This window comes from Sus scrofa, chromosome X, assembly GCF_054392235.1.
Source record: "Sus scrofa isolate SSC_HxYL_T2T_F1_AM1 chromosome X, Sscrofa_HxYL_maternal_Yorkshire_Landrace_v2.0, whole genome shotgun sequence".
Lineage (NCBI taxonomy): Eukaryota > Metazoa > Chordata > Mammalia > Artiodactyla > Suidae > Sus > Sus scrofa.
Genome location: NC_139401.1, coordinates 118,103,749 through 118,128,744, shown reverse-complemented (window position 1 = coordinate 118,128,744; position 24,996 = coordinate 118,103,749). Strand labels below are relative to the sequence as shown.

General features: G+C 39.8%; 2 protein-coding genes across 42 annotated transcripts in view; one reads left to right on the top strand and one right to left on the bottom strand.

The window, feature by feature from the left end:
• The window catches only part of IGSF1 (immunoglobulin superfamily member 1), a 504,513-nt gene that overhangs the window by 276,183 nt on the left and 203,334 nt on the right, over positions 1-24,996 (top strand). The window lies entirely within an intron of this gene.
• OR13H1 (olfactory receptor family 13 subfamily H member 1) lies at positions 8,031-14,532 on the bottom strand. The gene is made up of 2 exons (XM_005673921.4): positions 11,974-14,532; positions 8,031-9,463 (listed from the first exon to the last, which is right to left on the bottom strand). The coding sequence occupies exon 2, from the start codon at positions 8,955-8,957 to the stop codon at positions 8,031-8,033; it is 927 nt and encodes a 308-aa protein (XP_005673978.1). The 5' UTR covers positions 8,958-9,463; positions 11,974-14,532.

The window sequence follows — 24,996 nt, the reverse complement described above, 5'->3', positions numbered from 1 at the left end:
TCTGAACTAAAGCTATATACTCTTTTGGGAATATTATTTTAAGTTATTAAAACATAAGTAATTTTTGTCTACTGATGCCAGTACTTCATTAATGACAATAAGATAAAACTTTTGAGTAACACCACCAACTCCACTTCTGCTCTTAAGTTACCTGGAAGTAGAACCAACTCTAGGGTGATCACTCAGAGTCCTCTGTTTCTTGGGAGGGTTTCCAACACCGGGACTCAAGAAGGTAATGAATGAATAGGAAAGGAGAAGTGGCCACAATCTATTGGGATGCTATGAAAGCTTTCACTTAAGCATTCAGATAAATGAAGTCATGTTAACAGTATTTATTGGAGGTCTCCTCTTCTTCCTCACTTGTCCCTGACTCCCCCCAGCCCATCACAGCCATCTTTGATTTAAATAATTTCTATAAGTCTCACTTTTTCCTAACACTTTACTGGATTAATTTCAGGGTGCCTTACAAACTGTCACTGTCTAAATATAATCCAGCATCCTCTCATTTACTGTCCCATTGATTAACTTCATCTGTGCGTGTACCTAATCACAATAGTATTATTTTATTGATTTCTTGCCCAGCTGTGGCCTGAGTATATGATGTACTTATTATTTTTATGTGTATCCTTAAAATTTCCAACTTAGAATTCAAGATTTTAGGGGCTAGGAATGAGGCATCTTAGCAGATAGCCTAGCTGAGTGCTGCTCAAAATATTTACAACGAGATAAGAACAGAATTGAGAGTAAACTTTTAAAGTGTTTTGACATTGCCATGATATTTTTATTGTATTTTATAAAATATCAGTCTTTAACAGCTTGGAGAATTTTTAAAAAGGCTGTCTTTTACCACAGATAGCTTGTGAAGTATTGGTTTAACATCTGTTTGTTTAACCAATTCTTAGAGTACATGCACCCTGTGCCAGGAGCTATGCTGGGGAGATAGAGATGAATAAAACAAACTTCTCATTCTCAATAAACTTATGATCTAATTGGGGATAAACATTCCAAAACAACTGACTACAAAATAACACAAAATATGTTAAATTGGGGGTTCAAGAAAATGCTATTAAGCAAAAGAAATGGAATTAAGTCACCTTAATCCATAATTAGAATGGGATGAACTGGGGAAGGCCTCACTGAGGATATGACATTAGATCTGGCCCTTGAAGGATGACAGATTTTGCCAGACACAGAACACAGGAAGCAGAGAGAACAGTGTATACAGTGGTATATATACATAAAAGGTTCAGAGACAAAGGCATTGTTTTCCTGGAGCATGGGATCTGTGGAGATGAAGTAGAGAAGGACAGAGAGGTTAGATGGGGCTCCAGTTAATACTGTATATCCTATAGGCCATAGGGAGCCACTGCAAGTTTTTAATTTTGGCGCAAGAGTGTAGAGGAAAGTTTCACATGGTGAGAGTTTTGCCTTTAGAAAGTCACTCTAGAGAAGTTGATTGGATGGCTCGTTTAGAGTGAGACTGGACTAGAGAAAAATAGGAGCTCATTATAGTCATCCTGGTAAGGGTTGATGCAACTGTGAACTAGGACAGATGCATTGAGGACAGAGAAGAAGGGATGGATTTAGAAGACATTTCTGAGCAAGAAACAATAAGATTAGCAATGAGATCCTGCTGTGTAGCGCTGGGAACTATGTCAAGTCACTTATGTTGGAGCCTGATCATGTGAGAAGATAGAATGTGTACATGTATGTGTAACTGGGTCACCAGGCTCTACAGTAGGAAAAATTACATTAAAAAAAAAAAGATTTGGTGAGTGAGTGGTTATTCAGGGTAAGTGAGAAGAAGATGTACCAGCTGACTCTGAGGATAATGAAAATACCAGCGTGTAGAATTTTTAATGTGCTTTTAACTTTTTAACATCTGACAACTGTGATCTCATTTGATCTTTCACCCCTCTGAGGCAGGTTAAGAAATGTATTTTCCCTTGTTTGACAGATTCAGTCCAGAGAAGTTTAGTGATTTGCCCAGAGCTTCATAGCTCATTAGCGGCAGAATCTAGACTGCCTGACGCCTAATCATGTGCCTTTCCCACTCCATCATGATGTTGTACTGAAAAAGTGCCTGACCTGCTGCTCACACTTAACTGGAAATAGTTACTATGCATATTACTAGCAGGGGATAAAAAGGAGAGAAGCACCCGGTGAGATGACCACCAACTACTTTTGATTCAATTGAGACTTGTGGTAATAGTAACTGTAATAAAAGAGGTAATGCTTATTGAGGACTGACTACGTCCCAGCCACAGTTCTCAGCATTTTATACAAATCAACTGATTTAGTGCTAACAACCTTATGAGGTCAGTTCCGGGATTGTCTTCCTGTTATAGATGAAGAAATTGACATATTGATCAAGGTCATATCACCAGAAAGTGTCAGGGTCAGATTTGTAACCTAGACAACCTGAAAACATAGTGTTTTTTTTCTTTCTCTGTTCAGCAACAATCTTACCTTCTTACCACTTCTCTCTCTCTCTCTCTCTTTTTTTTTTTTTGAGGACTCCCTGAACCCCCCAGGCTCCCATCAGAAAGAGCATCTAGGCATTAGGAGAACTGTATTTTTTAATTACATTAAATTAATTTTTATTGAGGTATAATTGATACATAACATTATATTAGCTTAAGGTGTACACCATAATGATTTGGTATTTGCATACACTGAGAAATTACCACCACGTTAAGTCTAGGAGAATTGCATTCTAATCTCAGTCGTGCCACAACTGCTGACCTTGATAATATCACAGCCTCTCTACATCTTTTCATCATCTGTAAATGTCAGTCATAATATTAGTAACAACCTTCCCTGGAGGTCTAGTGGTTAGGATCTGGCACTCTTTCATAATACCTGTTTGCTTCTCTCATTAAATTACTTAGAAGATGATACGAGGTAATATATGTTTAAGAATAAGATAAAGTGTATAAAGTGCTTCATAATCTTAAGAACTAGGAAGATATAACTTCACGTAGCAATGCTGCCTGCACACATGTCTTTTTTCCCATCTAGGCAGTGAATTACTTGAGAAGAAGCATCCAATATGCTTCATTTGGGCCACTGCATCTCTGGCAGTGGCACAGTACCTGCGGTACAGTAGGTAGTTGATCCATGCATGTTAAATGAAGGATGTATGTACAGATGTTTGAATGCACAGGTAAGGGAGCAGCCTTGGGAAGTGCTATTCAGGCAGCAAGTTGGCATTTCAATTCCTGCCATCTTAGGCTCATGTGATCCTAACTTCTCAATGACAGCTAATGTTTACTGCAATTCTCTAACTATCGGCCGGGCACGTTTTGAAATGCTTTCCATATAACCGAGCTGTGAGATCATATTCAACACCATCACCATCCTTTTTAGCTCTTACCTGTATTGTGAAGGTGAGTTGACTTTGTAAACGGAGATGTAAGTGGCTTCTGCGCTTTCTTCTGTGACACATGGGCTTCACTGACATCATTGGTAGCAGTGTCCTTCCTGATAGCCCTAAAACCCCGTGATTCCTGCGATTCCTGCAACTATCTAAGGTTGTTGGCAACATCCCTTTACCTTCCTTCTCACAGCCCTTCCAAAAGGCTTCATAGGCCTCTATTCCCTTTATTAAATTTCTTCTTTCCTGATATGCCTAGAGTGGTTCTGACTACATGACCAAACTCTGAACACCATAGGTAGTGTTAGAGCTACTGTTAGCCCCCTTAGGTGGGCACAGAGAGTGACTTGAAAGAAAAGTGATAAAATGAAGGTCTGAATCCAACACATTTGGCTCCGGGGCCTGTGCTCTCAATAGTTAGACGTCACTGCCTTTCCTTAAGTGAAATCCCAAACTTTATGAATTGGGCACGTTGTCTTTTCCCGAAATCCCTATTGGAAAATATCATTTGGAGACTCTTTTTCACTCTGCAAACTCTCTCCTCAATTTCTGACAGAACTAAGTTTCAAACCAATCTTATAATTGCTTTCTAGGGTGAAGCAAGGTAAGCTTCACTACCCAGCTGCCTAGGCTGGGGTGCACTGTGGGATCCTTCTCACAATGCCTATGATTGATCAAGTGGAGAAGCAATAGTCAACCTTAGGAGTTGTCAACAATCTAGAATTGATTTCATTTCACAACACCCTCGTCGAGTTCATTTTTGTACTTAAAATTAATCCATATCAATGCTGAATTGGATTGCCTTTGGGGTTTGGATGCCTAGAAACAGAATGTTAGTGCTGGAAGGGCCAAAGCTATGTTAACCAGCTGGCATGTGGACCTGCTTTTTCAGTCAAAGCTAACATTTAATGTCAGGCAGATAGATCTATATATATTGATCTGGAGGAATGTCCATGATATATTGTCAAGTGGAAAAAGCAAGTTGCAGAGTCAATTGATGATATTATTCCATTTTTTTAAAGAAAAGAAAGAAAATCTATATAAAAAACACCTAGATGCAGAATGTTAAAACTATAGGGATCCTTGGGTAACAAAATACCACCTTTGTGTTATATTGATGGGCAAATTTGAGGGCCAGAAAGTGATATAACTAAGGTCACACAGCTAGTTAGTAGCACAATCAATTCTGCAGGCCCCATCTCCAGATTCCACTATGTCATTTTGTCTATAGGTTGTTACTGTGCCAACAAGTCAATAAAGACACAAAGATTCTAGCGACAGAGCTACCATTTTGTAGTAGGGGCACCTTTAACAAAAGTATGATTCTCATTTTAAGCTGCAAACCAACCTGTCATAGAGAGTAGAGTATTTCTGCCCCCCCCCAAAAAAAAACAGGGTCATTAAAGAGAATATGCTTAACATTTCTCCTAATTTCTGAATTTATCTCTACCTAAAGTCTCTATTGTTTTTCCTGTAAAATTTTATTGATTTCACCAACTTTATTTCACAATGCTAATTTGAAATATTTATTTCAATAGTAAAGAATATTTTGCATAAAGTATGAAACTTGCCCTAGCACCTAGTACCTAGTGCCTGGCTGAAAGTGGAGTTAATGTTTGCTGAATGAATAAATTAAAGATTTAAATCATTTGGCCTTTTTTCTAAATACTTTTATTTTATTTTATTTTTTTAGGGCCGCATCCATGGCATATGGAGGTTCCCAGGCTAGGGGTGGAACCAAAGCTGTAGCTGCCAGCCTATGCCACAACCACAGCCACAGCAGCGCAGGATCTGAGCCACATCTACAACCTACACAACTCATGGCAACGCTGGATCCTTAATCCACTGAGCAAGGCCAGGGATCAAACCTGTGTCCTCATGGATGCTAGTCAGATTCGTTAACCAGTGAGCCATGATGGGAACTCCTCTAAATACTTTTAATTCCTTGATATTAAAAGATGGTTTTAGTAGCTGAGAATGCCATACCTTTTAAAAACATATTATAGATGGAATTTGAATAAATGTTGCATTTATTTAAAAATTATGCTATTTTATAATTGATTAATTTATTCTATTTTTTTCCCCAAAACACACCCGACAGGTCCCCGGTATGTCTGGTACTCTCTGCAGCAACAATGTCACATCAACTCCTAGCAGTCAGTGTCTGATGAATGCACTGAATATATTCTTGCTCAGTCATGCCTTGCTTCACATTTAGGTGCTGTGCAGTGTGGTTTTTTTTTTTTCCTTCTTTTTTTCCTACTATTTTGTCTCTGGTTCTCCATCAGGCTGCTTGGGAGATGACTTCATCATGTTTGGTGGAATTGCACAAAGAGATCAGGAGACAGGATATCTGGGTCTTAGCCCCAGATCACTTCCAAAAAGTTTCATGATCTTGCAAAATTTACACCCTGTTCACTGAGGCTTTGATTCTTCATCGAAAATGAGAGATCTATAATAAATCATTGTTTGCCAGGAGCTTTCCTCTTATTTTCAGAACTCTATTTTCAAGTGAAATTGCTCGCAGAAAATTTCACCTCCCTCCATTTCCGGGCTCCAGGCACCACACCCAAACCCATAGAACTTTGTGAACTAAAGTTTAAAACCACTGCATTATTTTCACTAACAAGGGATGGAGTTTTAAAAATGTAGTAAATTTGCAATGGAATATCATTCAGCAATTAAAAGGAACAAACTACTGATACACGAAACAGCATGGATGAATCTCAAAAGCATGCTGAATAAGAGAAGCCACGCACAGAAGAGGACATACTGAATTATTCCGCTTATAATCAGTTTTAAAAAAATTAAAACCAACAGAGTGAAGAAAATCAGATCAGTGGTTGCCAGGGGTTGGGGGCGAAAGGAGGGGTGGACTACAAAAGGGCACAAGGAAACTTTTGGAGGTGATGAAATTTTTAGGTAGCTTGATTGTGGTGGTGAATCTGGGGGTATCTGTCAAAATTTATAAATTTGCACACTGTAGTCACATAAAGTTTATTGTACATAAGTTATATGACAATGAAATTGATTAAAATCGCCGCATTTTAAATAATTTCTAGGGTCTCTAAAGTTTGGATACAGTGCGTGGGATCTGGAATTAGTCAGACCTAGATTTAAATACTGACTTTACGGCTGTGGGCAAATCACTGAACCTCTAGGAGTCTCAGTTTTCTTATCTTTAATGTAGTTTAATAATAGCATTTCTTCACTGAATTGTTATGAGAATTATATGGATAATGAATGTAGCTCAGTACTGGGCATATAGTCAGTGCTCAATAAATATTAGCAGTATTTATAATTTTACAATTCCAAATAATTTTCTAGACGTTATTGACAACTTCCGAGGTTGCATATAGATGATCTGAATTTTAATTTTTATTCCACTACCCATTATGTATGACTTTAGACAAGTGTCAGTTCCTTCTCTGGGCTTCTGTTTTCTCATTGTTAACACGAGGGATGGATTATGGTGAGTTTTTGCTTTTTTTTAACCAATTTTACAGAGGTATTAGGAATACAGAATGACATAATAGACTTGAAAGAAGTTTAAGAAAAAGAAAAAAGAAACACTCTACAAAAATGTAGGAAGTGGCTGTGATACCATTTTCTCATGGTTCCGAGGTTAAGCGGAGCAAGAAAACTGTGCTTTCCCACCAGGTCTTGCCCTCAGTAAAGTGAGAGAATTTCTGACATTTGTCTACTGGTCTTTTATTATTGCCACTCTTTGTCCTATTTTCCAATTTCAGCTACGCCTTGCCTCCTGCGAACAGTCACAGGAGATTCTCTTGCTGCTAAGTTCTGTCCTGTCAAGTGAGGAAATCATTCTGATAAATATATTTACCTGAAGTTGAGTAAAGAAATGGGTGACTTGGAGATCCCGTTGTGGCTCAGTGGTTAAGGAATCCGACTTGGAACCATGAGGGTGCAGGTTTGATCCCTGGCCTCGCTCTGTGGGTTAAGGATCCGGCGTTGCCGTGAGCTGGGGTGTAGGTTGCAGACGCGGCTCGGATCCCGCGTGGTTGTGGCTGTGGTGTAGGCCGGCAGCTACAGCTCCGATTGGACCCCTAGCCTGGGAACCTCCATATGCCACGGGAGTGGCCCTAGAAAAGACAAAAAGACAAAAAAAAAAAAAAAAGAAAGAAAGAAAGAAAGAAAGAAATGGGTGACCAGTAACATGTTATATGTAAAGAAAGAGGAAAAATCATGCCTGTGATGGAAATTCAAGTCTCAGTTGGAAGAATATTTTGGAGTGAGAGCATTTTGTGAAGCTTCTCATATGATAGTAACCTAGTCTACCAAGGGTAAGGTCAGAACTTTTTTTTTTGGCCTCTGTAGGGCTGCACCTGCGACACATGGAAGTTCCCAGGATAGGAGTCGAATCAGAGTTGTAGCCACCGGCCTACGCCACAGCCACAGCAGCTCGGGATCCGAGCCGCGTCTGCAACCTACACCACAGCTCACGGCAGTGCCGGATCCTTAACCCACTGAGGGAGGCCAGGGATGGAACCCGCATCCTCATGGATACTAGTTGGATTCATTACTGGAGTCGGAGCCACAATGGGAACTCCCAAGTCAGAACTTTTAAACAATTTTTGCTATTGGTGAAGATGTCACTGAATGTTATTTTTCTAAGTTTAGAAGCAAAGAACACTTATGCCTTTTTGGCCATAACTTTCCTCATTGCCCCTTTAACATCCTTATTCCTGAGGCTATATATTAGGGGGTTCAACATGGGTGTCAGAGCCCCATAAAACACCGAGATAAACTTGTCCCTGTCAGGAGATAACTTGGACTGTGGTTTCATATACGTGGAAATGGCTGCCCCATAGAAGATTGTCACCACGGTCAAATGAGAACCACATGTAGAAAAGGCCTTGAGCCTACCTTGGACTGAACGAATCCTTAGAACAGCCACGGCAATTCGGACATAGGAGAGGAGAACAAACCCGAAGGGTAGGAGCAGGGTGAAAATACCTGCGATGAGGATCATAAGCTCATGAAGGCTAGTGTCAGAACAGGCTAGTTTAAGGAGGGAGAGAATCTCACAGACAAAATGGTTGATGACATTAGCCCCACAGAAGTGAAGTTGCAGGGATAAGAGGAGCATGGCACTGAGCACAAGTGATGACCCCCAGGAGGCAGCCGCCAGCCACACACACACTGGGCCACTCATAACAACTGCATAGCGCAGGGGATGGCTGATAGCAACCACACGGTCATAGGCCATGACAGCCAGTAGGAGGCATTCTGCTGTACCCAAGACCAAGGAGACACTAATTTGGGTCAAACATCGTGGGTAGGAGAGGTAGGGACGGGTAGAGAAGCAATGCACCAAGACCTGGGGCAGAGAGACTGTTCCATAGCAAAGGTCTAAGAAAGACAGGTTACTAAGGAAGAAGTACATTGGAGTGTGGAGATGAGGGTCCATATAGATAAGAAAGATGATAAGTCCATTCCCCAATAATGTGCTGAGGTAAGTTATCAGCACCAGTGTGAAAAATGTGACTCTCCACTCCGGATAGTTGGCGATTCCAATAAGGAGAAACTCAAGTACTGCTGTAGCATTGTCCTTTGCCATTCTTCCCACTTGCCACTATTCACTGGATGGGTGCCAATGTAGTTGCCTAATTTTACCTGAGAGAATGGGAGTACAGATGGAGGGATCGTATTAGAAAGGTGAAGTAATGAAGGTGGACAGGACCATTCTCTTTGTACTTTTCAAATATCAGAATGCAAATGGGATATCCGTAATGGGAACAGAGGCAAAGCTAAAAATCCACCACCTCCCCTGGAAAACAGACAACTCCCCCATCCTTTTGAAATGGTTATATGAAATGTTCTCCAACCTACTTTAACCAGTTGCCTTTTGTTGCCTTTTTTTTTTTTTTTTTTTGTCTTTTTGCCTTTTCTAGGGCTGCTCCTGTGGCATATGGCGGTTCCCAGGCTAAGGGTCCAATCGGAGCTGTAGCCGCCGGCCTACACCAGAGCCACAGCAACGCCAGATCCGAGCTGCATCTGCGACCTACACCACAGCTCACGGCAATGCCAGATCCCTAACTCACTGAGCAAGGGCAGGGATCGAACCTGCAACCTCATGGTTCCAAGTTGGATTCGTTAACCACTGAGCCACGACGGGAGCTCCTAACCAGTTGTCTTTTTATATCATTTTTTTTCCAAGTAAGAAAGGAAAAGGAGGGCATCCTCCTGCTTCTCTCGCTTGTTCTCCCTTTTTTTTTTTTTTTCAAGACAAATCTGATTCATAGAGATGGTTGAACCTCTGTCAGCTTGAGTTACTAACCTCTACCAAGAGGGTACCTTCTGACAGTCTTAGCTAAAATATTGCCAATTCCTATGTCTGTCTGTCCCTCCTAGATTGTTCAGGCCTCCGTTCCCCCATTATAGCATAGTGCTTGTCATAGAGCCCTGCCAAGCATTTCTTAGATTTGAACTGATATTATGTAAATGCAGTGTTGCATGGAACCCTTGAGGCCTGTGAAAATTCTCCACTAATGCCTCTGGTTGGAGATGCATTTCCAGCTTCTCTGGTGTTTTCTGTGTTGTTATTGCTGAGCCCCAGTTAAAAATGTGAACATCTAATGTGGTGTTTCAAAAAGTGTGAGTGCTAAGGAGAGGACTTGAATGACCAGCCTACCCCCAAAGATGCTTGTTTCTTACCTCACCACCCTCTTTCCCCTCATGCTGCTTAACTTTTCTTATAGCACATTCCAATATTTGAAAGTACATTAATGATTTGATCACTTGTTTATTACTTGTCTCTCACACAAATGTAAATTTATTGAGGACAGAATCTTGTCTACTTAGTTTGGTGGCTTATCCCTGGTACCTAGAATAGCGCCTGAGGCATCATAAGGACCCAACAGGAATTGAATGGATAAATGAATAAATAAATTCCTGGTAGTTATAGATATTATCTAGACTCTAACCCCTCCTCTTGCCGCCTGTACTGCCATCTTTTATTCCAGGTCATTGTCATTACTCACCTGGAGTTCATCAATGGCTTCCTTATTGGTTTCCCTGTTTGTGGCTTTGCTCCCATTCACTTCAAATGATTTGGTTAAATCATAAGTTGGCTCAGGTCACTCTTCCATTAAAAAAATTTCGGTAGATTCCCATTTCAACCTATTTAAACACCAGTCTCCTTACCATGACCTATCCGGTACGAATGCTTTGCCTCCCCATTACCTCTCTTACCCCCGTTCCTACTACTCTTTTTTTTTTTTTTTTTTTTTTTTAATGCTCACTTTGCTCTAGTCCCACTGGCCTCCTCACTATTCCTTAAACACTCAGAGCATATCCCTTTCTCAGAGGCTTTGATCTCTTTGCTCTGGCTGTTCCATATTTCTGAAATCAAGATCCCTCTTTGGCTTACCTTCTCATTCTTGCAGGTCTTCACTCACGATGCATCATTTTAGTGAGTTCTTCTTTGGCCTCCCTGCCTAAAAGCTCATCTCTAGCCCCTGGCCTTTTATGTTTCCCTTCCCTACCTCATTTTTCTCCTTAGAATTATTACTTCTAGCATGCTGTGTATTTTATCTATTAATTATGTTCGTTGATTATCTCTCTCAACTAGAATGTATGCTCCATGAAGTCATTGCTGTAAGCCCAAAACCTAGAGGAATGCCTGGTGCATGGAAGGTGCTCAAGAATTATTGGCTGAATGGGAATTCCTGCTGTGGCTCAGCGGTAATGACCCAAACTAGTATCCATGAGGACACAGGTTCGATCCCTGGCCTCACTCGACTTGGGTTGAGTGGTAGGTTGCAGACGTGGCTCGGATCTGGCGTTGCTGTGGCTGGGGCATAGGCCGGTGGCTGCCGCTCTGATTCAGCCCCTAGCCTGGGAACCTCCATATGCCGCAGGTGTGGCAGCCCCCCCCCGCCAAAAAAAAAAAAAAAAAGGAATTATTTGCTGAATGAATGTGTGGATAGAACTCTTTAGCTGTTCCACATTGAAAGACAGCCTGTCTTTTCCCATCTGCCTCTTCCCTAGGTATCGCTGTTTATGTGTCATGCACCCCTTAATGTATACGCGCTCCTTCATGAGAGTAACTCTCTTTTCTCTTTCTAATCCTTTCCTTGAAGCTTCTGCTACTCACTGGCTATGTCTTTGAATAAGTTCCTTCCCCTCACTGGCCTGTATTTGTATTGGCAATCTAGTTACACTACTTGATCTCTAAGAGTGCTTCTAGCTCTAACACGATAGAATTTCTGATTTCCATCAATTGAAAGGAAAATAAAACAAAACTCATTCCTCAGAATATGAGGAATCTACTACATATTTTTTGCGTCATTGGAGAAGCACGTGGGCTAGAGAAAGGGTTTACTAGGGCACGGGATTTTTCTAACCATCTTTTTTTTTTTTTTTTTTTTTTTTTTTTTTTTGGTCTTTTTGCTATTTCTTGGGCCGCTCCCGCGGCATATGGAGGTTCCCAGGCTAGGGGTCGAATTGGAGCTGTAGCCACCAGCCTACGCCAGAGCCACAGCAACGCAGGGTCCGAGTCGCGTCTGCAACCTACACCACAGCTCACGGCAACGCCGGATCGTTAACCCACTGAGCAAGGCCAGGGATTGAACCCGCAACCTCATGGTTCCTAGTCGAATTCGTTAACCACTGCACCACGACGGGAACTCCCTAACCATCTTTGAAATGGGAGACTTGCTTATCCTTAAAATCTTTAGCAAAAAGTAATAATAAAAAAATACCAATACAGGACACAAAATAAAATTATTTAAATTTCAAAAAAGTCTTTAGCATAGAAGATTCTATAATTCCCCCACTTTCCTGTCCTGGAGTCCAAGTAACCTGCCCCTGTGTCTAGTTCTTTTTTCAGCTTCTCAGCCAGGCAAAGTACGTAAGAAGCGTAAATTCGTGGAAGTGAAGGTGTCTGTCACTTGTGAAGTGGCAAATGCATGTAGTGGAGGGAGAGAATGGTGACCTAAGAGCTTGATACCTAATGCTTGTTCTGTCTTTATTTATCATAGTGCCCTGAGGAAATGTTTTCCTGTGGATTGCCTCCACCTTCCCAAGCTAAAATTGAGAAAATCAGCTCTACAGAGGGAAAATGCAGAAAGATGAGAGTCACATGGCTGTCATACCTTAAATTTATTTGAGTGGTCTGTATTTAACTCCCAGTTACCTATACATGGGCCATTCACAGTGGAATATCTAGAAAGATGACAGACAGGCTGCAGATGGGAGGATGCACTGGTTTTGCCTATAAGTAGCTGATTATTATGCCATTAAAAGTCTCTGTTGCTCCTAGAACTCTATAAAACACACTGATTTTGCTGTTCAATATGAAGCATTGATAAACATTTTCCTTCCTTATATGAACCTATCATTCCTAATGACCTGCAGCATGCATTTCCTTTCTTCGGTTTTGAGGTAGGCTTTATAGAGTCTATCCCTTAGTCTTTCACAAGCCTAATTGAATAAATTGATGAGCCATTGGCTAAAAATTGGTGACCAGTCTACGGCTGTGGGAAGACTTGTTTTTAATACAGTATTGAGCTTACTGATAGAGATTGGAATTGAACCCATGACCCTGCCTCCATTAGTACTGTGTTTGGACCTATGGAATTAAAATTAATGACAGCTTCCCTTTCACAGTTAACGGCTACTCAGCATCTAAATTTAATGACCTATTTTTCATTTAGTCTGGGCCCTGCTCTCCAAAGACAGTGCTGATTGCCTCATCCTAGAATTATCATTCAAAGATTCCTGGCAAACTGGGCCCAGAATGTTTCCCATCTTAGTCTTGTTGCCTGCATTTTTTTTATATACCCTATCTTTTCTTTCAACTGACAGCTACCCCTTGCCTTCCTGGAGGTTGCCCATATCTGATAAATGGTTAAAGAAAAAAAGTGTCTAGGGGGAGGAAGGAAATTGGAGCCTTTTCCTGCTACCAACTCACCATTGGAAGTTCCTTTCAAGTACCAGTGGATGTAGCAGAACAATATTCCAAGTGTTTCCAGGTTTGGAACACTGAGGATCTCCTTGAAAATTGTCCTGGAGATTTCAGAAGCCTTCTCAGCTTCTCAAACTCCCAAATGCCTGGGAACCACTGAAGAAAAGAAGATTTTTTTTTTTGGATTAGGTCAAGTTACAATTGCCAAAACCTTTGATGTGCAACCCTTGGTGATAGTATCTAATTAAATTATTTAATTTCTTAGGCAAACATTTCGTTCACTGACCTTAGACTCACGTACACCCTTGTTTTATCTCCCTTAGAAAAGTAATAACAAAAGGAGGATTGAGGTCATTTGAATACTTTGGATCAAGACGCCTAGGTTATTTCAATTTTCAGCCTGCTCAATTAGACATCTTTTGCCTCTTGGCAATATTTATCTATCTATTATCTTATTTTGATGAACTGGAACACAAATCAAATTGTCACTTTCTTTCAAAAGAGGGAAATGGTAACAAAACATGCTGCATTCAGGACTTGAAACTAAATTGGATGCCTTCAAGTAGATATTCTGGAGTCTGTGCATACATTACCCAGTTTCTTACTCTATCTCCTACCTATTTTCAGTGCCACAGTATGAAAGTATACAACAGGAAAACATGAAGGATCTGAGCATCTCTCTGTCAGCAAAATGATCTAATGATATTTACTCTAAACACTAAGGCTGGGCAATAGACCCTGGCGTTTCAGAAGCAACATTCTAGAGTTGAAGCCCAAAATCTGTTTGGCTACCCCTCCCGTGCCCAGAAAAATATAACCACCAGACCTGCTTTTCATTGAGCAGTTTGGTTTTTAGAAATTGTGCTGTTTCTTCCCTTCTCTCCATCTAGATTCAAAATTCATTGATCTCTATGTTTACCCAGAGCTCTACCTAAATCCATAAATCCTACATCCTCAGCCTGCTCATGATGTCTGGGTTCTCTTCCAGATTCAATTCCAAATGAAGGGAGTAAGTTGATGAGCTGCTCAGCAACTTAAATAACTTGAAGCTCCAAAGTGCTACCCGACCATTTATCTCACACATACAGTTCAAAGTTTCTGATTCACCAGAAAGAAATAATTAACTTCTGAGAGCTTCAGGGACCTCATTCCAAATAGGCAATTAAAATTTGCCAAACCAGAGCTGTTTGAAAAAAAGAAAAAAGAAAAAAGAAAAAAGAAAAGTGTATGGAAAAGCAAATAAGGAAGGAAAAAGGAGACGTTTGAGATCATGAGACTTTTGTATCCCACTGTTGGGCTTTCTGGAGAACTAAGAAATACTTCTTTTTTATTTTGGTCCATAGTTTTTCTGTATTAAATTGGTGTCATGACAGAGCCTGCAGCTGGTGCAGAAATGTCTATCAGGGGACAGCTGGGATAGAGAGTGCACCAGAGAGAGAGTGCATGTGTTATTGATTCCCACGTTGAAATAGCCCTTCTGTTTGCCTTTCCATTCCCATTTCCACTACCCCAGCCTGTTCTAACAGCTTCCATGGGTGCTTTTTGTCATCTGTATCAAGTCTGTATTTGTTCCTCTGACACACGGGGTCAACTATGGGAGTTCCTCATGTATTATTTAAAATTCATTTGTTCCTTCATTTACACATTAACATAGTTATTCTACAAATACTTAATGGGTATCCACCATGTTTCAGGCGATGTGCTTGGCATTGAGAATATAATGGAGCAAAAAAAGAAAAAAAACAAAACAAAAAACCCCACATGCAGTTCCCACTTTCATGGAGCTTACTGTCTGGTCTTGAAAACTGAAATTAAACAATCAAGAATATAAATAGGCACCTGTGCTAAGTGTTATGTAGACAAACTACATGTTGTCATTTGCTATTGGTTCCCACATCCACTTCTGGCTCCCATGACTGCTCGACAAGTTCTCTCCACTTGAGTCAGATTAGTTTCTTCATTGAATGAATGCTCACTCCCACTTTTTCTGCACTGATGGTCCTATACCAACTTGGAAAGCAGAAGCTTACCTAAGCCACCTTTCAACACTCGGTGTAAATTTTAGGCTCTATTTTGTTATCTGGTTCTCTGTGTTACCTGACTCTTCAGTTATAGCATAGATAACCTGAGGATAGATAACTGGTTTTCTACTTCTGTAACACTTTCTGGTGGTAGTGGCAGTAGATACAATAGAGGGTGGTGGGAAGCAGTCTGAAGTAGCATTTATGGCTGTGTATTCTGGGACTTACTATGTGACCTTGTTCAAGTGATCCAAATAATCTCAGCCTAATTTTCCTGTTTATCGAAAATGAGTAAATATATGGGAAATGCTTAGAATAGTGCCTGGCACATGTTAAGTTTCAATAAATATTAGCATATTAGCTATCTTTGCTTTTCCTAATACAGTCACATAAATCAGAACCTATGTTTTATAAATGATAAAACTGTGGCCTAAAGCAATAAAATGAGTTGACTAAAGGTCACACAATTAATTAGAGAGAGAAAGATGACAGAAATGGATAGACAAACCAGTGTTTATTACTTCTAGATGACTGATGTTTAAGAAATTATCCATATGGTCTTGCGCTTCATGCTTGCTTTGAGGGTAAAGGTCTCAAATCTGGTCCTCAGTAGGATTTTATCCAAGTCTTTGGGTAACTCAGAGTGACATGATATTGTTGTCACATTATCAAGACATGTATCTTTAGTTGAAGCTTGTTTCCCTGCCAATTACCAAACGGTAACATTTAGGACAAGGAATCAGTTCTTCTGAGGGCACTTCACTTCATTCCAGCCTTATGACCACTGAATGCATCCTTAATGTGTCTTTTCTCAAATTGGTTAGAAGGGGGCACCTGGTAAGCTGTCTGACTTTGGGCCAATCATTTCAACTTTTTGAGGCTCAATTTCTTTTACTGTATAGACTGTTCCTGAGGTCCCTTCCAGTTATGACAACCTTGGTTCTAGAAAAACTGCTCTTTTTCAAAGCATTATTTTTGATTGTGGGTCATAAATATCTTTCTTGTATATGGAAAACAACTAGGGAACTTATATTTGAGGCCTAGTAAAAGGGTTGCAGGTTAAGAGCTGTGTTAAAGTAAAAAGGGAAACATTTGTAGGTCCTGTAGATTAGTGTATGGATATATCCTAATAGTCAAATGAAGGCCTTTGGAGACTGGATAGTAGAAGTTACGCTGGGCTAAGGAAAAGAGGCAGAGGTTGGGGACTAAGTTGATGAGAATACATGTCTCTGTTTCAGAAAGACTTTGAGTAGTAGAAGATGACCTCTTCAGTAACTCCACTTCAGTTACACTCTTGAAAGATCCTGAATCAGAGAATGAGCAAAAAAAAAAAGAGTGTGCAATGCATTCCAAAGGGCCAACTCTAGTATAGGAAATTCCTCATCATAGTCCTTGGGTGCCTGTATAGAGTTATGCACAAATCTATAATCTTCATTTAGTAAGGGATGATTCTGCCTTCTCCCTTTCTCTTATGTTACAAGGTAGACCTGAGCTATGGATTAGCAGGAAAAAGGGAGATAGGGTTCTGAAGATAACCAATTAGCCAACCATTTCATAATAGTCTTTAAGTCAATTTATAAGGAAATTTGTCTCAACATTGGAAAATGATGTGCTCAGTTTCAGTTGGAAAAATATTCTTCCCACCTGTGATGCTTTGAGTTGATCTCAGATAAACAGAACGCTTATTTTTTTCTCCCACATTTCATAGTAAATATTTATTTCTTATAATTGCATGGTACCCAATTGGGTCTCAACATAGGCCAAGGTGGCCCTTCTGTCAAATACATAGACAAGAGCTTGCCTTTGAAAACTAGGGATCAATAAAAGAAGAAATACAAAACATTTTAAAGGGAACTCACAACACTGCCTTGTTTAGCTTTGAAAATATCTGTGAATATCAGATTGAAAAAATAAAGTTTTAACAATACATGTTGGAGAGGGTGTGGAGAAAAGGGAAGCCTCCAACACTTACTGTTGGTGGGAATGCATAAAATAAAGGAAGGGAACCTAATTAATGTGGTACACAGTAAGATTATCAAATGCTTTATCCCAGTTTCAGCAGTGCCTAGAGCACAGCAGGTACCCCATAAATATTTGCTAAGTTAAAAAAATACCGTATGATATCACTTATATGTGGAATCTAAAACATGGCACGAATGAACCTATCTACAAAACAGAAACAGACTCACAGAGAGAATAGACTTACAGTTGTCAAGGGGGAAGGATGAAGGGGTGGGATAGACTGGGAGTTTGGGGGTAGTAGTACAAACTATTACATTTGGAGTGGACAAGCAATGAGGTCCTACTGTACAGCACAGGGAGTTATATCTAAATCTTTTGGGACAGAACATGAAGGAGGATAATATGAGAAAAGGAATGTATATATATGTATGACTGGGTCACTTTGCTGTACAGCAGAAATTGGCAAAACATTGTAAATCAAATATGCTTTAATACGAAAAAGTTAAAAAAGAATGAATCAATGAATACATCCTTTTAGAGGTGGCTCAGACTAAATATTCTAATATCATTCATTCCCCCCAAATTAAAATATTTTCCATTTGAAACATAGTAAAAGAAAGGGCCATGGTGTGACTACCAAGGCTCTAGGGTCTTCAGCTTTGAAGAGTACATAAAGGAACCTCCAAAATACTTCTAACAGCTTTGTAACTGAAAAATTCCTCCAGGCTCATGAGGCATGATTAGCCTTAGTGCATTGTTCAAAGTTAAGCAATTAAAATTATTTCTTACAAACCCCCAAAGATGCCACACTGGGCATTGTTAAGAAGTTGGCAGACTTGGCAGTTAACTTCACCTGAAACTTCCAGCCCTATAATGACATACTAATTGTAAACAATGGGGAGAATGTAGAACTCTTCCTCAAGATGAGAGTAGAGAAGCTTTGAAGGCTTAAAAGCAATGGAAAAAAATATTCTGGGCAAAGGGAAGTCAAATGGTGGGATTTAATTTCAAAAACGTTTTATGAGTTTCACCCGAGAGCTGTATCAAATGTGCTCATCTGTGACATCAATTCTTATTTAAAAAAATTTTTTAAAGCTTTATTGAAGTACAGTCTATTCACAAGTTTGTGATAATTTCTGCTGTGCAACAAAGTGATTCAGTTATACATGTACACGCGTCCATTCTTTTTCAGGTTCTTTCCCCATATAGATTATCACAGAATATAGGGAAGAGTTCTCTGTGCTATATGGCAGGTTCCTGTTAGCCAATCATTCCATATACCTCAGCGTGCATAAATGACATCCATTTTAGAATATGGGACTTTGTCATAAATGACCCCAATGTAAAATGCAAATGGACTGTGGGGAGATCTGAGTTCTAGTCTTGGCTGTGTCACAAACTTGCTTTATTATTTTTGGTATATCTATTAACCTCTTCCTGTTTGAGAAATGGTGAACAATAATCCCTGTTCTAAGTACTGCATATGGATGTTGTAAGGACCAAATTACATACTGAATATGAAAGACACTTGATAATAAAGAAATATACACATTCATGGAAGTATTTTAAGGGTTTGAATGGAATCAGAGCAAGCCTGTAGATTTCAGGATAAGGTTTAAATTTCAGGTAGAATACACCGTGCCTTACCTGATTCTTTTAAGGAGGTGAATATGTATCCATAGATACATTGATTAGCTCATTTACCTTCACAATAGAGCTATAAAACACATAATATCACCTTAATTTTGTAGATTAAGAAATGGGCTTAAGGAGATAATTTATATGGAAAATGACAAGAAATGTGTCTAGAATGGAATAAACACTCAATGAAAGGCATTTTTTTGAGTGTTTATTCATCGACATTATTTATCATGTAGTCATTTGCTGTATTTAGGTCAGAAATATTATGGGCTCCTGAGAAGGACCATGATGGTGAAATAATATTGACTCTAGCTTGTAGAGGGGTAGGGCAGAAGTCAAGTTTCCAGAAAATACACATGACTTGATCTATTGATTGATTCATTGATCGGTATATTCATAGACATTTAAATTACTTCATCTGTTGATTGATTCAGTTATTCACCTATTCACTGATCAAATAAACATATATTGATTATGTACCATGGTTTCAGTCAATATGTTGGAAGCTCAAAAAACAAATATGTCTAGGTTCCTAACTTCAGTGATCTTTCATTTCATTTTATTTTATTTCATTTTATTTTATTTTATTTTATTTTACTTTACTTTATTTTTGGCTGTGGCTTGATATGGCATCTCAGTTCCCAGACCAGGGATTGAACCTGGGCTGCAATGGTGAAAGTGCTGAATGCTGAATCCTAAACACTAGACCACCATGGAACTCCTGGACTTCAATGACCTTATCATTTAATAGGGAGATACAGATATCTAAAAGATATCATGCAAAAAAAAAAAAGTGTTGCAGGTGCGCTTTGATAGGAATACTAGCTATAATGGGGAAGAGAAGAGAGAGGGGCGAGTAACTTCTACTGGGGTAACAGATTGTCCCCAGGAATGGTTAACTGAGAATGAAAGCTTGAAGCTGAGTCTTTAAAGATATGTGGATGCTAGTCAGGAGCTATGGAAAGTAGAAAGAGAAGAAGTATGTACCCAGCCCTAGAGATGTGAAAACTACTTCCTAGTTTAAGAAACCATAAGCTTCTCAGCATAGCTGGAGCAGACCATGTAAAGAGAAAATGGGGCAAGCAATTAGGTTGCAGAATTAGGTGGCAGTCAGGTAATGAAGAGTGCTGCTCACCATGCTAAAGATTTGTACTTTGTTCTAAGTGGAAAGCCACTGAAGAGTTTTAAGAGTATATGGTTGGTGTTGATTTGAGAAAGATCACCTTGGAAGTGTTGTGGAAGATGGAATCTGGGGGGAGGGCAAGTCTGGAGACAGAAAGACGCATTGCAAGGTTGCTGACAAACATTTTCATGTGAAAAACTTATCATTGCAATATTTTCTCCAGTGGACGTTAGTCTATGCTATACCAGAGCAAGGCCTATACATTAGCATGTTTCAACATTTGTGTGAATTCTAATCAACTCCTTATCCTTCATGCTTACTCGGAAATGGGAAGAGAGACAAATTGGATGAGGTGTTAAATGCCTTAAATTAATTTAATCTTTCTGTTTCAGGAAGCTTGGAGATATTTTCTAATACTGTCCTTCTTGACAGGATTACTGAAAAGAAATAAGGGGTCAATATTACCATTCCTAAGGTGCAGCTAGAGATGGATCAAGGTATTTAGTCACCCTGTCCAATATTTTATCACTCGACTCTCATCACTCCAGTTGGAAAGAGGAAACATTTAAGTTGAAGATTCCAAAAATTTTTTTGAGCTGTGTCTTAGTTTGGGTTTCGATAACAAATAACATAGACTGGGTGGTTTAAAGAACAGATACCTCTTACAATTCTGGATGCTGGGAAATCCAAAGTCAAGCTGCCAACTGAGTTGGTTCATGGTGAGGACCGTCTTTCTGGTTTGCATATACAGCCTTCTTGCAGTATCTTCACTGTGTTGGGGAGGGATAGCTGTCTCCATCATGCCTCTTATAAGGACTAATCCCATTTATGAGGGCTCCACCTTTATGACCTAATTACCTCTGAAAGGCTCCACCTCCACAACTCATCACAATGAGGGGAAAAGGCTTCGGCGTTTGAATTGTGAGTGGACACCAACAAGCTGAACCTTTAAAAATAAAGCGATAGGTAATTCACACAATATCTCCCTCAAAGATATGTTATCGGTAATCTGTGAGAAGGGTTGGGGCAAAGGGACTCCAAATCTCCTCTAGATGACTTTAATTCCACTGTTGACATCTAAGCACATCTAAGAATGCTAGCAACAAGGACGACTAATTTTTGCAGTTTACAGAACATTTTTATGTTTAGCAAAATTCCCTCAACATCAAAGCCATGAAATGTCAATTCCATAATTTAGTTGATCGGGCATTTTAAGGTGTGGCTTATAGGAAATAATGGAAATTCCCATAATAAAGATTGAGATAAAAGATTTTGACATTTGTTCATTGCATCCTTAAATTTCCATAATAGCCCTTCAGGATCTGCTAGTCAAGAAGTATACTTAAAGGTCCAGATATTTGTCATTGTTATTGTTTTAATATCTTTATAAAGATTTTTTTTTTTTGGCTTTTTCTAGGGCCGCGCCCGAGGCATATGGAGGTTCCCAGGCTAGGGGTCGAATCGGAGCTGTAGCCACCGGCCTGCACCAGAGCCACAGCAATGCGGGATCCAAGTCACGTCTGCAACCTACACCACAGCTCACGGCAACGCTGGATCCTTAACCCACTGAGGAAGGCCAGGGATCAAACCTGCAACTTCATGGTTCCAAGTCAGATTCGTGAACCACTGAGCCATGACAGGAACTCCTATCTTTATAAAGTTTTTATTAACTTCCAACAAAATAAACTCTGCCATTTAGGGAGTCTGTAGATTTGCCTTTTGTCTGAGCATGTAAATCTTGGCTTTTACCAGGCATCACGGTGAAAGATGAAGGACTATGTAATTTAGCTTTCTATTTTAGGTCCCCCTGAAGTCCACCTAGGGTTTATGCCATTTACGGGGAAAATACCAAGTCTAATGCAGCTGAAACTTTTCTGAATGGCTGTAACACTGGGTAAAAGCCAAAAGGGCCTGGTCTTCATATTTGGAACAAACAGATTCAAGGGATCAGGCAGAAGGCATGAATATTATCACTTTTTACTTTTTCTGATAATAGATTTTTGTGTGAAAAATTGTTTTTATGAGCACCAATTGACCAGATTGGACAGTATATTATATAGACTCTCTGGGGCCAGAAATAAGTGTTTTTCAAATTGAGATGAAATCATTTGCTCAGAAAATGTACTTTGCTGATAATTTACAGACTTCGACTCTTTAGTTTGCAGGCTTTTCCTTCACTCTCTCCCATATTCATTCATTTCACTCATTCATAGAAGCGTTTATTCAGTGCCTGCTCTTTTCTCAGCTGGCCTCCAATTATGTCTTTGAAAGGCTCCTAAAAATACTGGCGAGTAGATTGATATTTTTAAGTGCAGACCGAACGCATCCAACCTGAAGGTTGTTGGAAAGGGCTTTGGAAACAGGCTCATCACTCCTGCCACTTCCCCTGCTGAGAATTTGCAGGGAGCATCCTGAAAACTAAGGGCCAGAGGAAATGCCGCCCGTGATGCTCTGCGTCTCCTCTCACAAATTCACAATATATGCCTGGGATGGGATCCACGGTGCCCGTGCTTGCTTATCCGCATGGAGCCTCTTCTTGCCCTTTGGTTTCGGCTTTTGTGTCACGCAGGTCTTTGGCAGTTAACATCACATCTTCCCAGGTGACCGAGTATGGAAGATTTTGTACTTCTTATGAGAGTCAGCATGGGGTAGAGATTTCAGAGACCCAGTGAAGGAAACGTTTGCACAGCAGGTATTTTGGCGGTTCTCTGATGTCCTTTACTTTTGGAGCGTGGAGAGGCCAACTTCTTGGTTAAAAGGAACATTCATGATTTCTCTGAGAAGTTGTGCACAGTCAAGTGTTTATGGTGTATCGGTCAATGCACCTTCCCTGAGCATTCCGTAGGATCATCTGTGTCTCCACATATAACTCAGGCTAACCAAATTCTTTAGAGAGGGTATAAAGTTATCAAAGTATTTAGTTTGTATTACATCATGCTAAATGATGTATCTGACAGAAATGTTCACTTACTAACTAGTCAATTGTTGCTCGATATAATCCACATTCATATCTGAGAATTACAAGAATAAAGATAATCCATACGATCCAAGTTATCATGATGTTGAGGGTTGGCGTTCTAGGTGAAAGAGCAACTTGGAGTCAATTTCGTGTGAATATGGTATTTTTGATGGAGCGTTAATTTCCCAGTTCTCCATCTTTTTTTTTTTAATGGCTGCACCCATGACATATGGAAATTTTAGGGCCAGGGATGGAATGCTGTATCCTTTAGCCCAATTTTCCCTGCCGGGGATGGAACCTGCGCCTCTGCAGTGACCTGAGCCACTGCCGTTGGATTCTTCACCCACTGCACCATAGTGGGTATTCTCCAGTTCTCCATTTTAATTTGTTCATTTAGATAGTGGTATGTACTAGGACCCTTAGGTGTTTATGCCAGTTTTCTGTTTGGAAAAAGAAATCATGTGATAAGTAAAGAAGTTACATGTGTTTCTGTTTGTAGTGTTTCTGTGTTTGTGGTGTGAGTAGTGAAGATGCACATGTGTTTATGGGTACTCTGAGTAAGTAGCAAGAAAAGTTGAAAGCTCTCTTAAAGTATATTTGACCTAAATTATATTGTTTTTCCTTTTATATCGATTTTAATTAAGGCTATCCTCAAAGTGATTTCTTTGCACAGCTCCTAGGCAGGCCTGCCTTCCTCAACCAAAACTCTCCTTGACTTTTGGTCTTGCCATCCTCTGTAGCCTCACTGCTTTAAACTATGGGCTGTAGGGCAGTAACATTGACTTTTTTTTATGCACATGTTAGAAATTTAGGATATCAGGCCCCATATCTCACCTAATCTTCATTTTAGCAAAACCCTTGAGTCATTCTCAAGTACTTTAAAGTTTGAGAAGTGCTCCTCTCCAAGACTGTCTTAAAATATGAAAAGCATTATCAACAGCTCCCCTACATTTTCTTCTTTTTGTGTTCCTTTTCTATGTTAGAGACATTGACTTTTTCCAGTCGGCTAGGCTGAAAGCGTCAGTCATATTTGTTGCCTCTATTTCACATGTTCCTTGTATCTCATCCATTGCCGAAGCCCGACAATTTTACATCTTTAATATCTCTTGATTTTTTCATCTCCTTTCTCTTCCCACTTCTAATCTCTTTTTTCAGAGCCTAGTAAGCATTCACCGGGCTACTGAACTAGCCAGGCAGTCAGTGTATGTGTGTGGGTGTGTTCTTTGCCTCCAGATTTTCTGCCTGTTCTACTTGTTTCTGTGTTAGCTTTCCTAAACCTACCTCCGACTGTAATTATCTACTTAGAAATCTTCACTGGCCATTTGTTACCTAGGAAAACCTCTTTAAACCATTAGCATGACATTCAAGACTGCAGTTTGTCTCAACACAGCCTCTGGCCTATTGTCAGTCAGAGACTGAGTTTTAGCCTTGGCAAATTCCTTCCTTTTTTTCCCCCTCAAACATGTCTTACAATTTGCTGCTGCCATGTTTTTGTCTACATCTGAAATGTCCCTCTGAAATGGTCACAGATGCAAACATTAACTTCCTTCAAGTCCTTCGAAACATATTCTTTGTCTTTCCTCAGTGTTCACCAGTTGCTTCCTTAGCATTATGAGAACATGCCCATCTCTGCTCTGTCCTAATGAGCTTTGTATTCATGTCTTACCTCCTCTGCTGAATCCTCAGGTCCTTGAAGGCAGGAACAGTGTCTTGTTCTTCTTATAACCTGTCACAATACCCAGCTACATGGTTTACAAGAAATAGATATTCAATAAATGCATTATGAGTGAAAATGAATAAAAGCAGGAGAGATGGGAAGAAAAACCCTCACAAAGAGATACCTCAGATATTAACAAATATTTATCAAAGTCTTCTTAAAATCAGCTAGTGATATTAACAGCCAGTGGCATGGGATAAATGCAAAGGAGAAATTAACTGCTAAGGTTAGTCCCATTTCTTATTAGTCCTACAATCGAGTGCCTC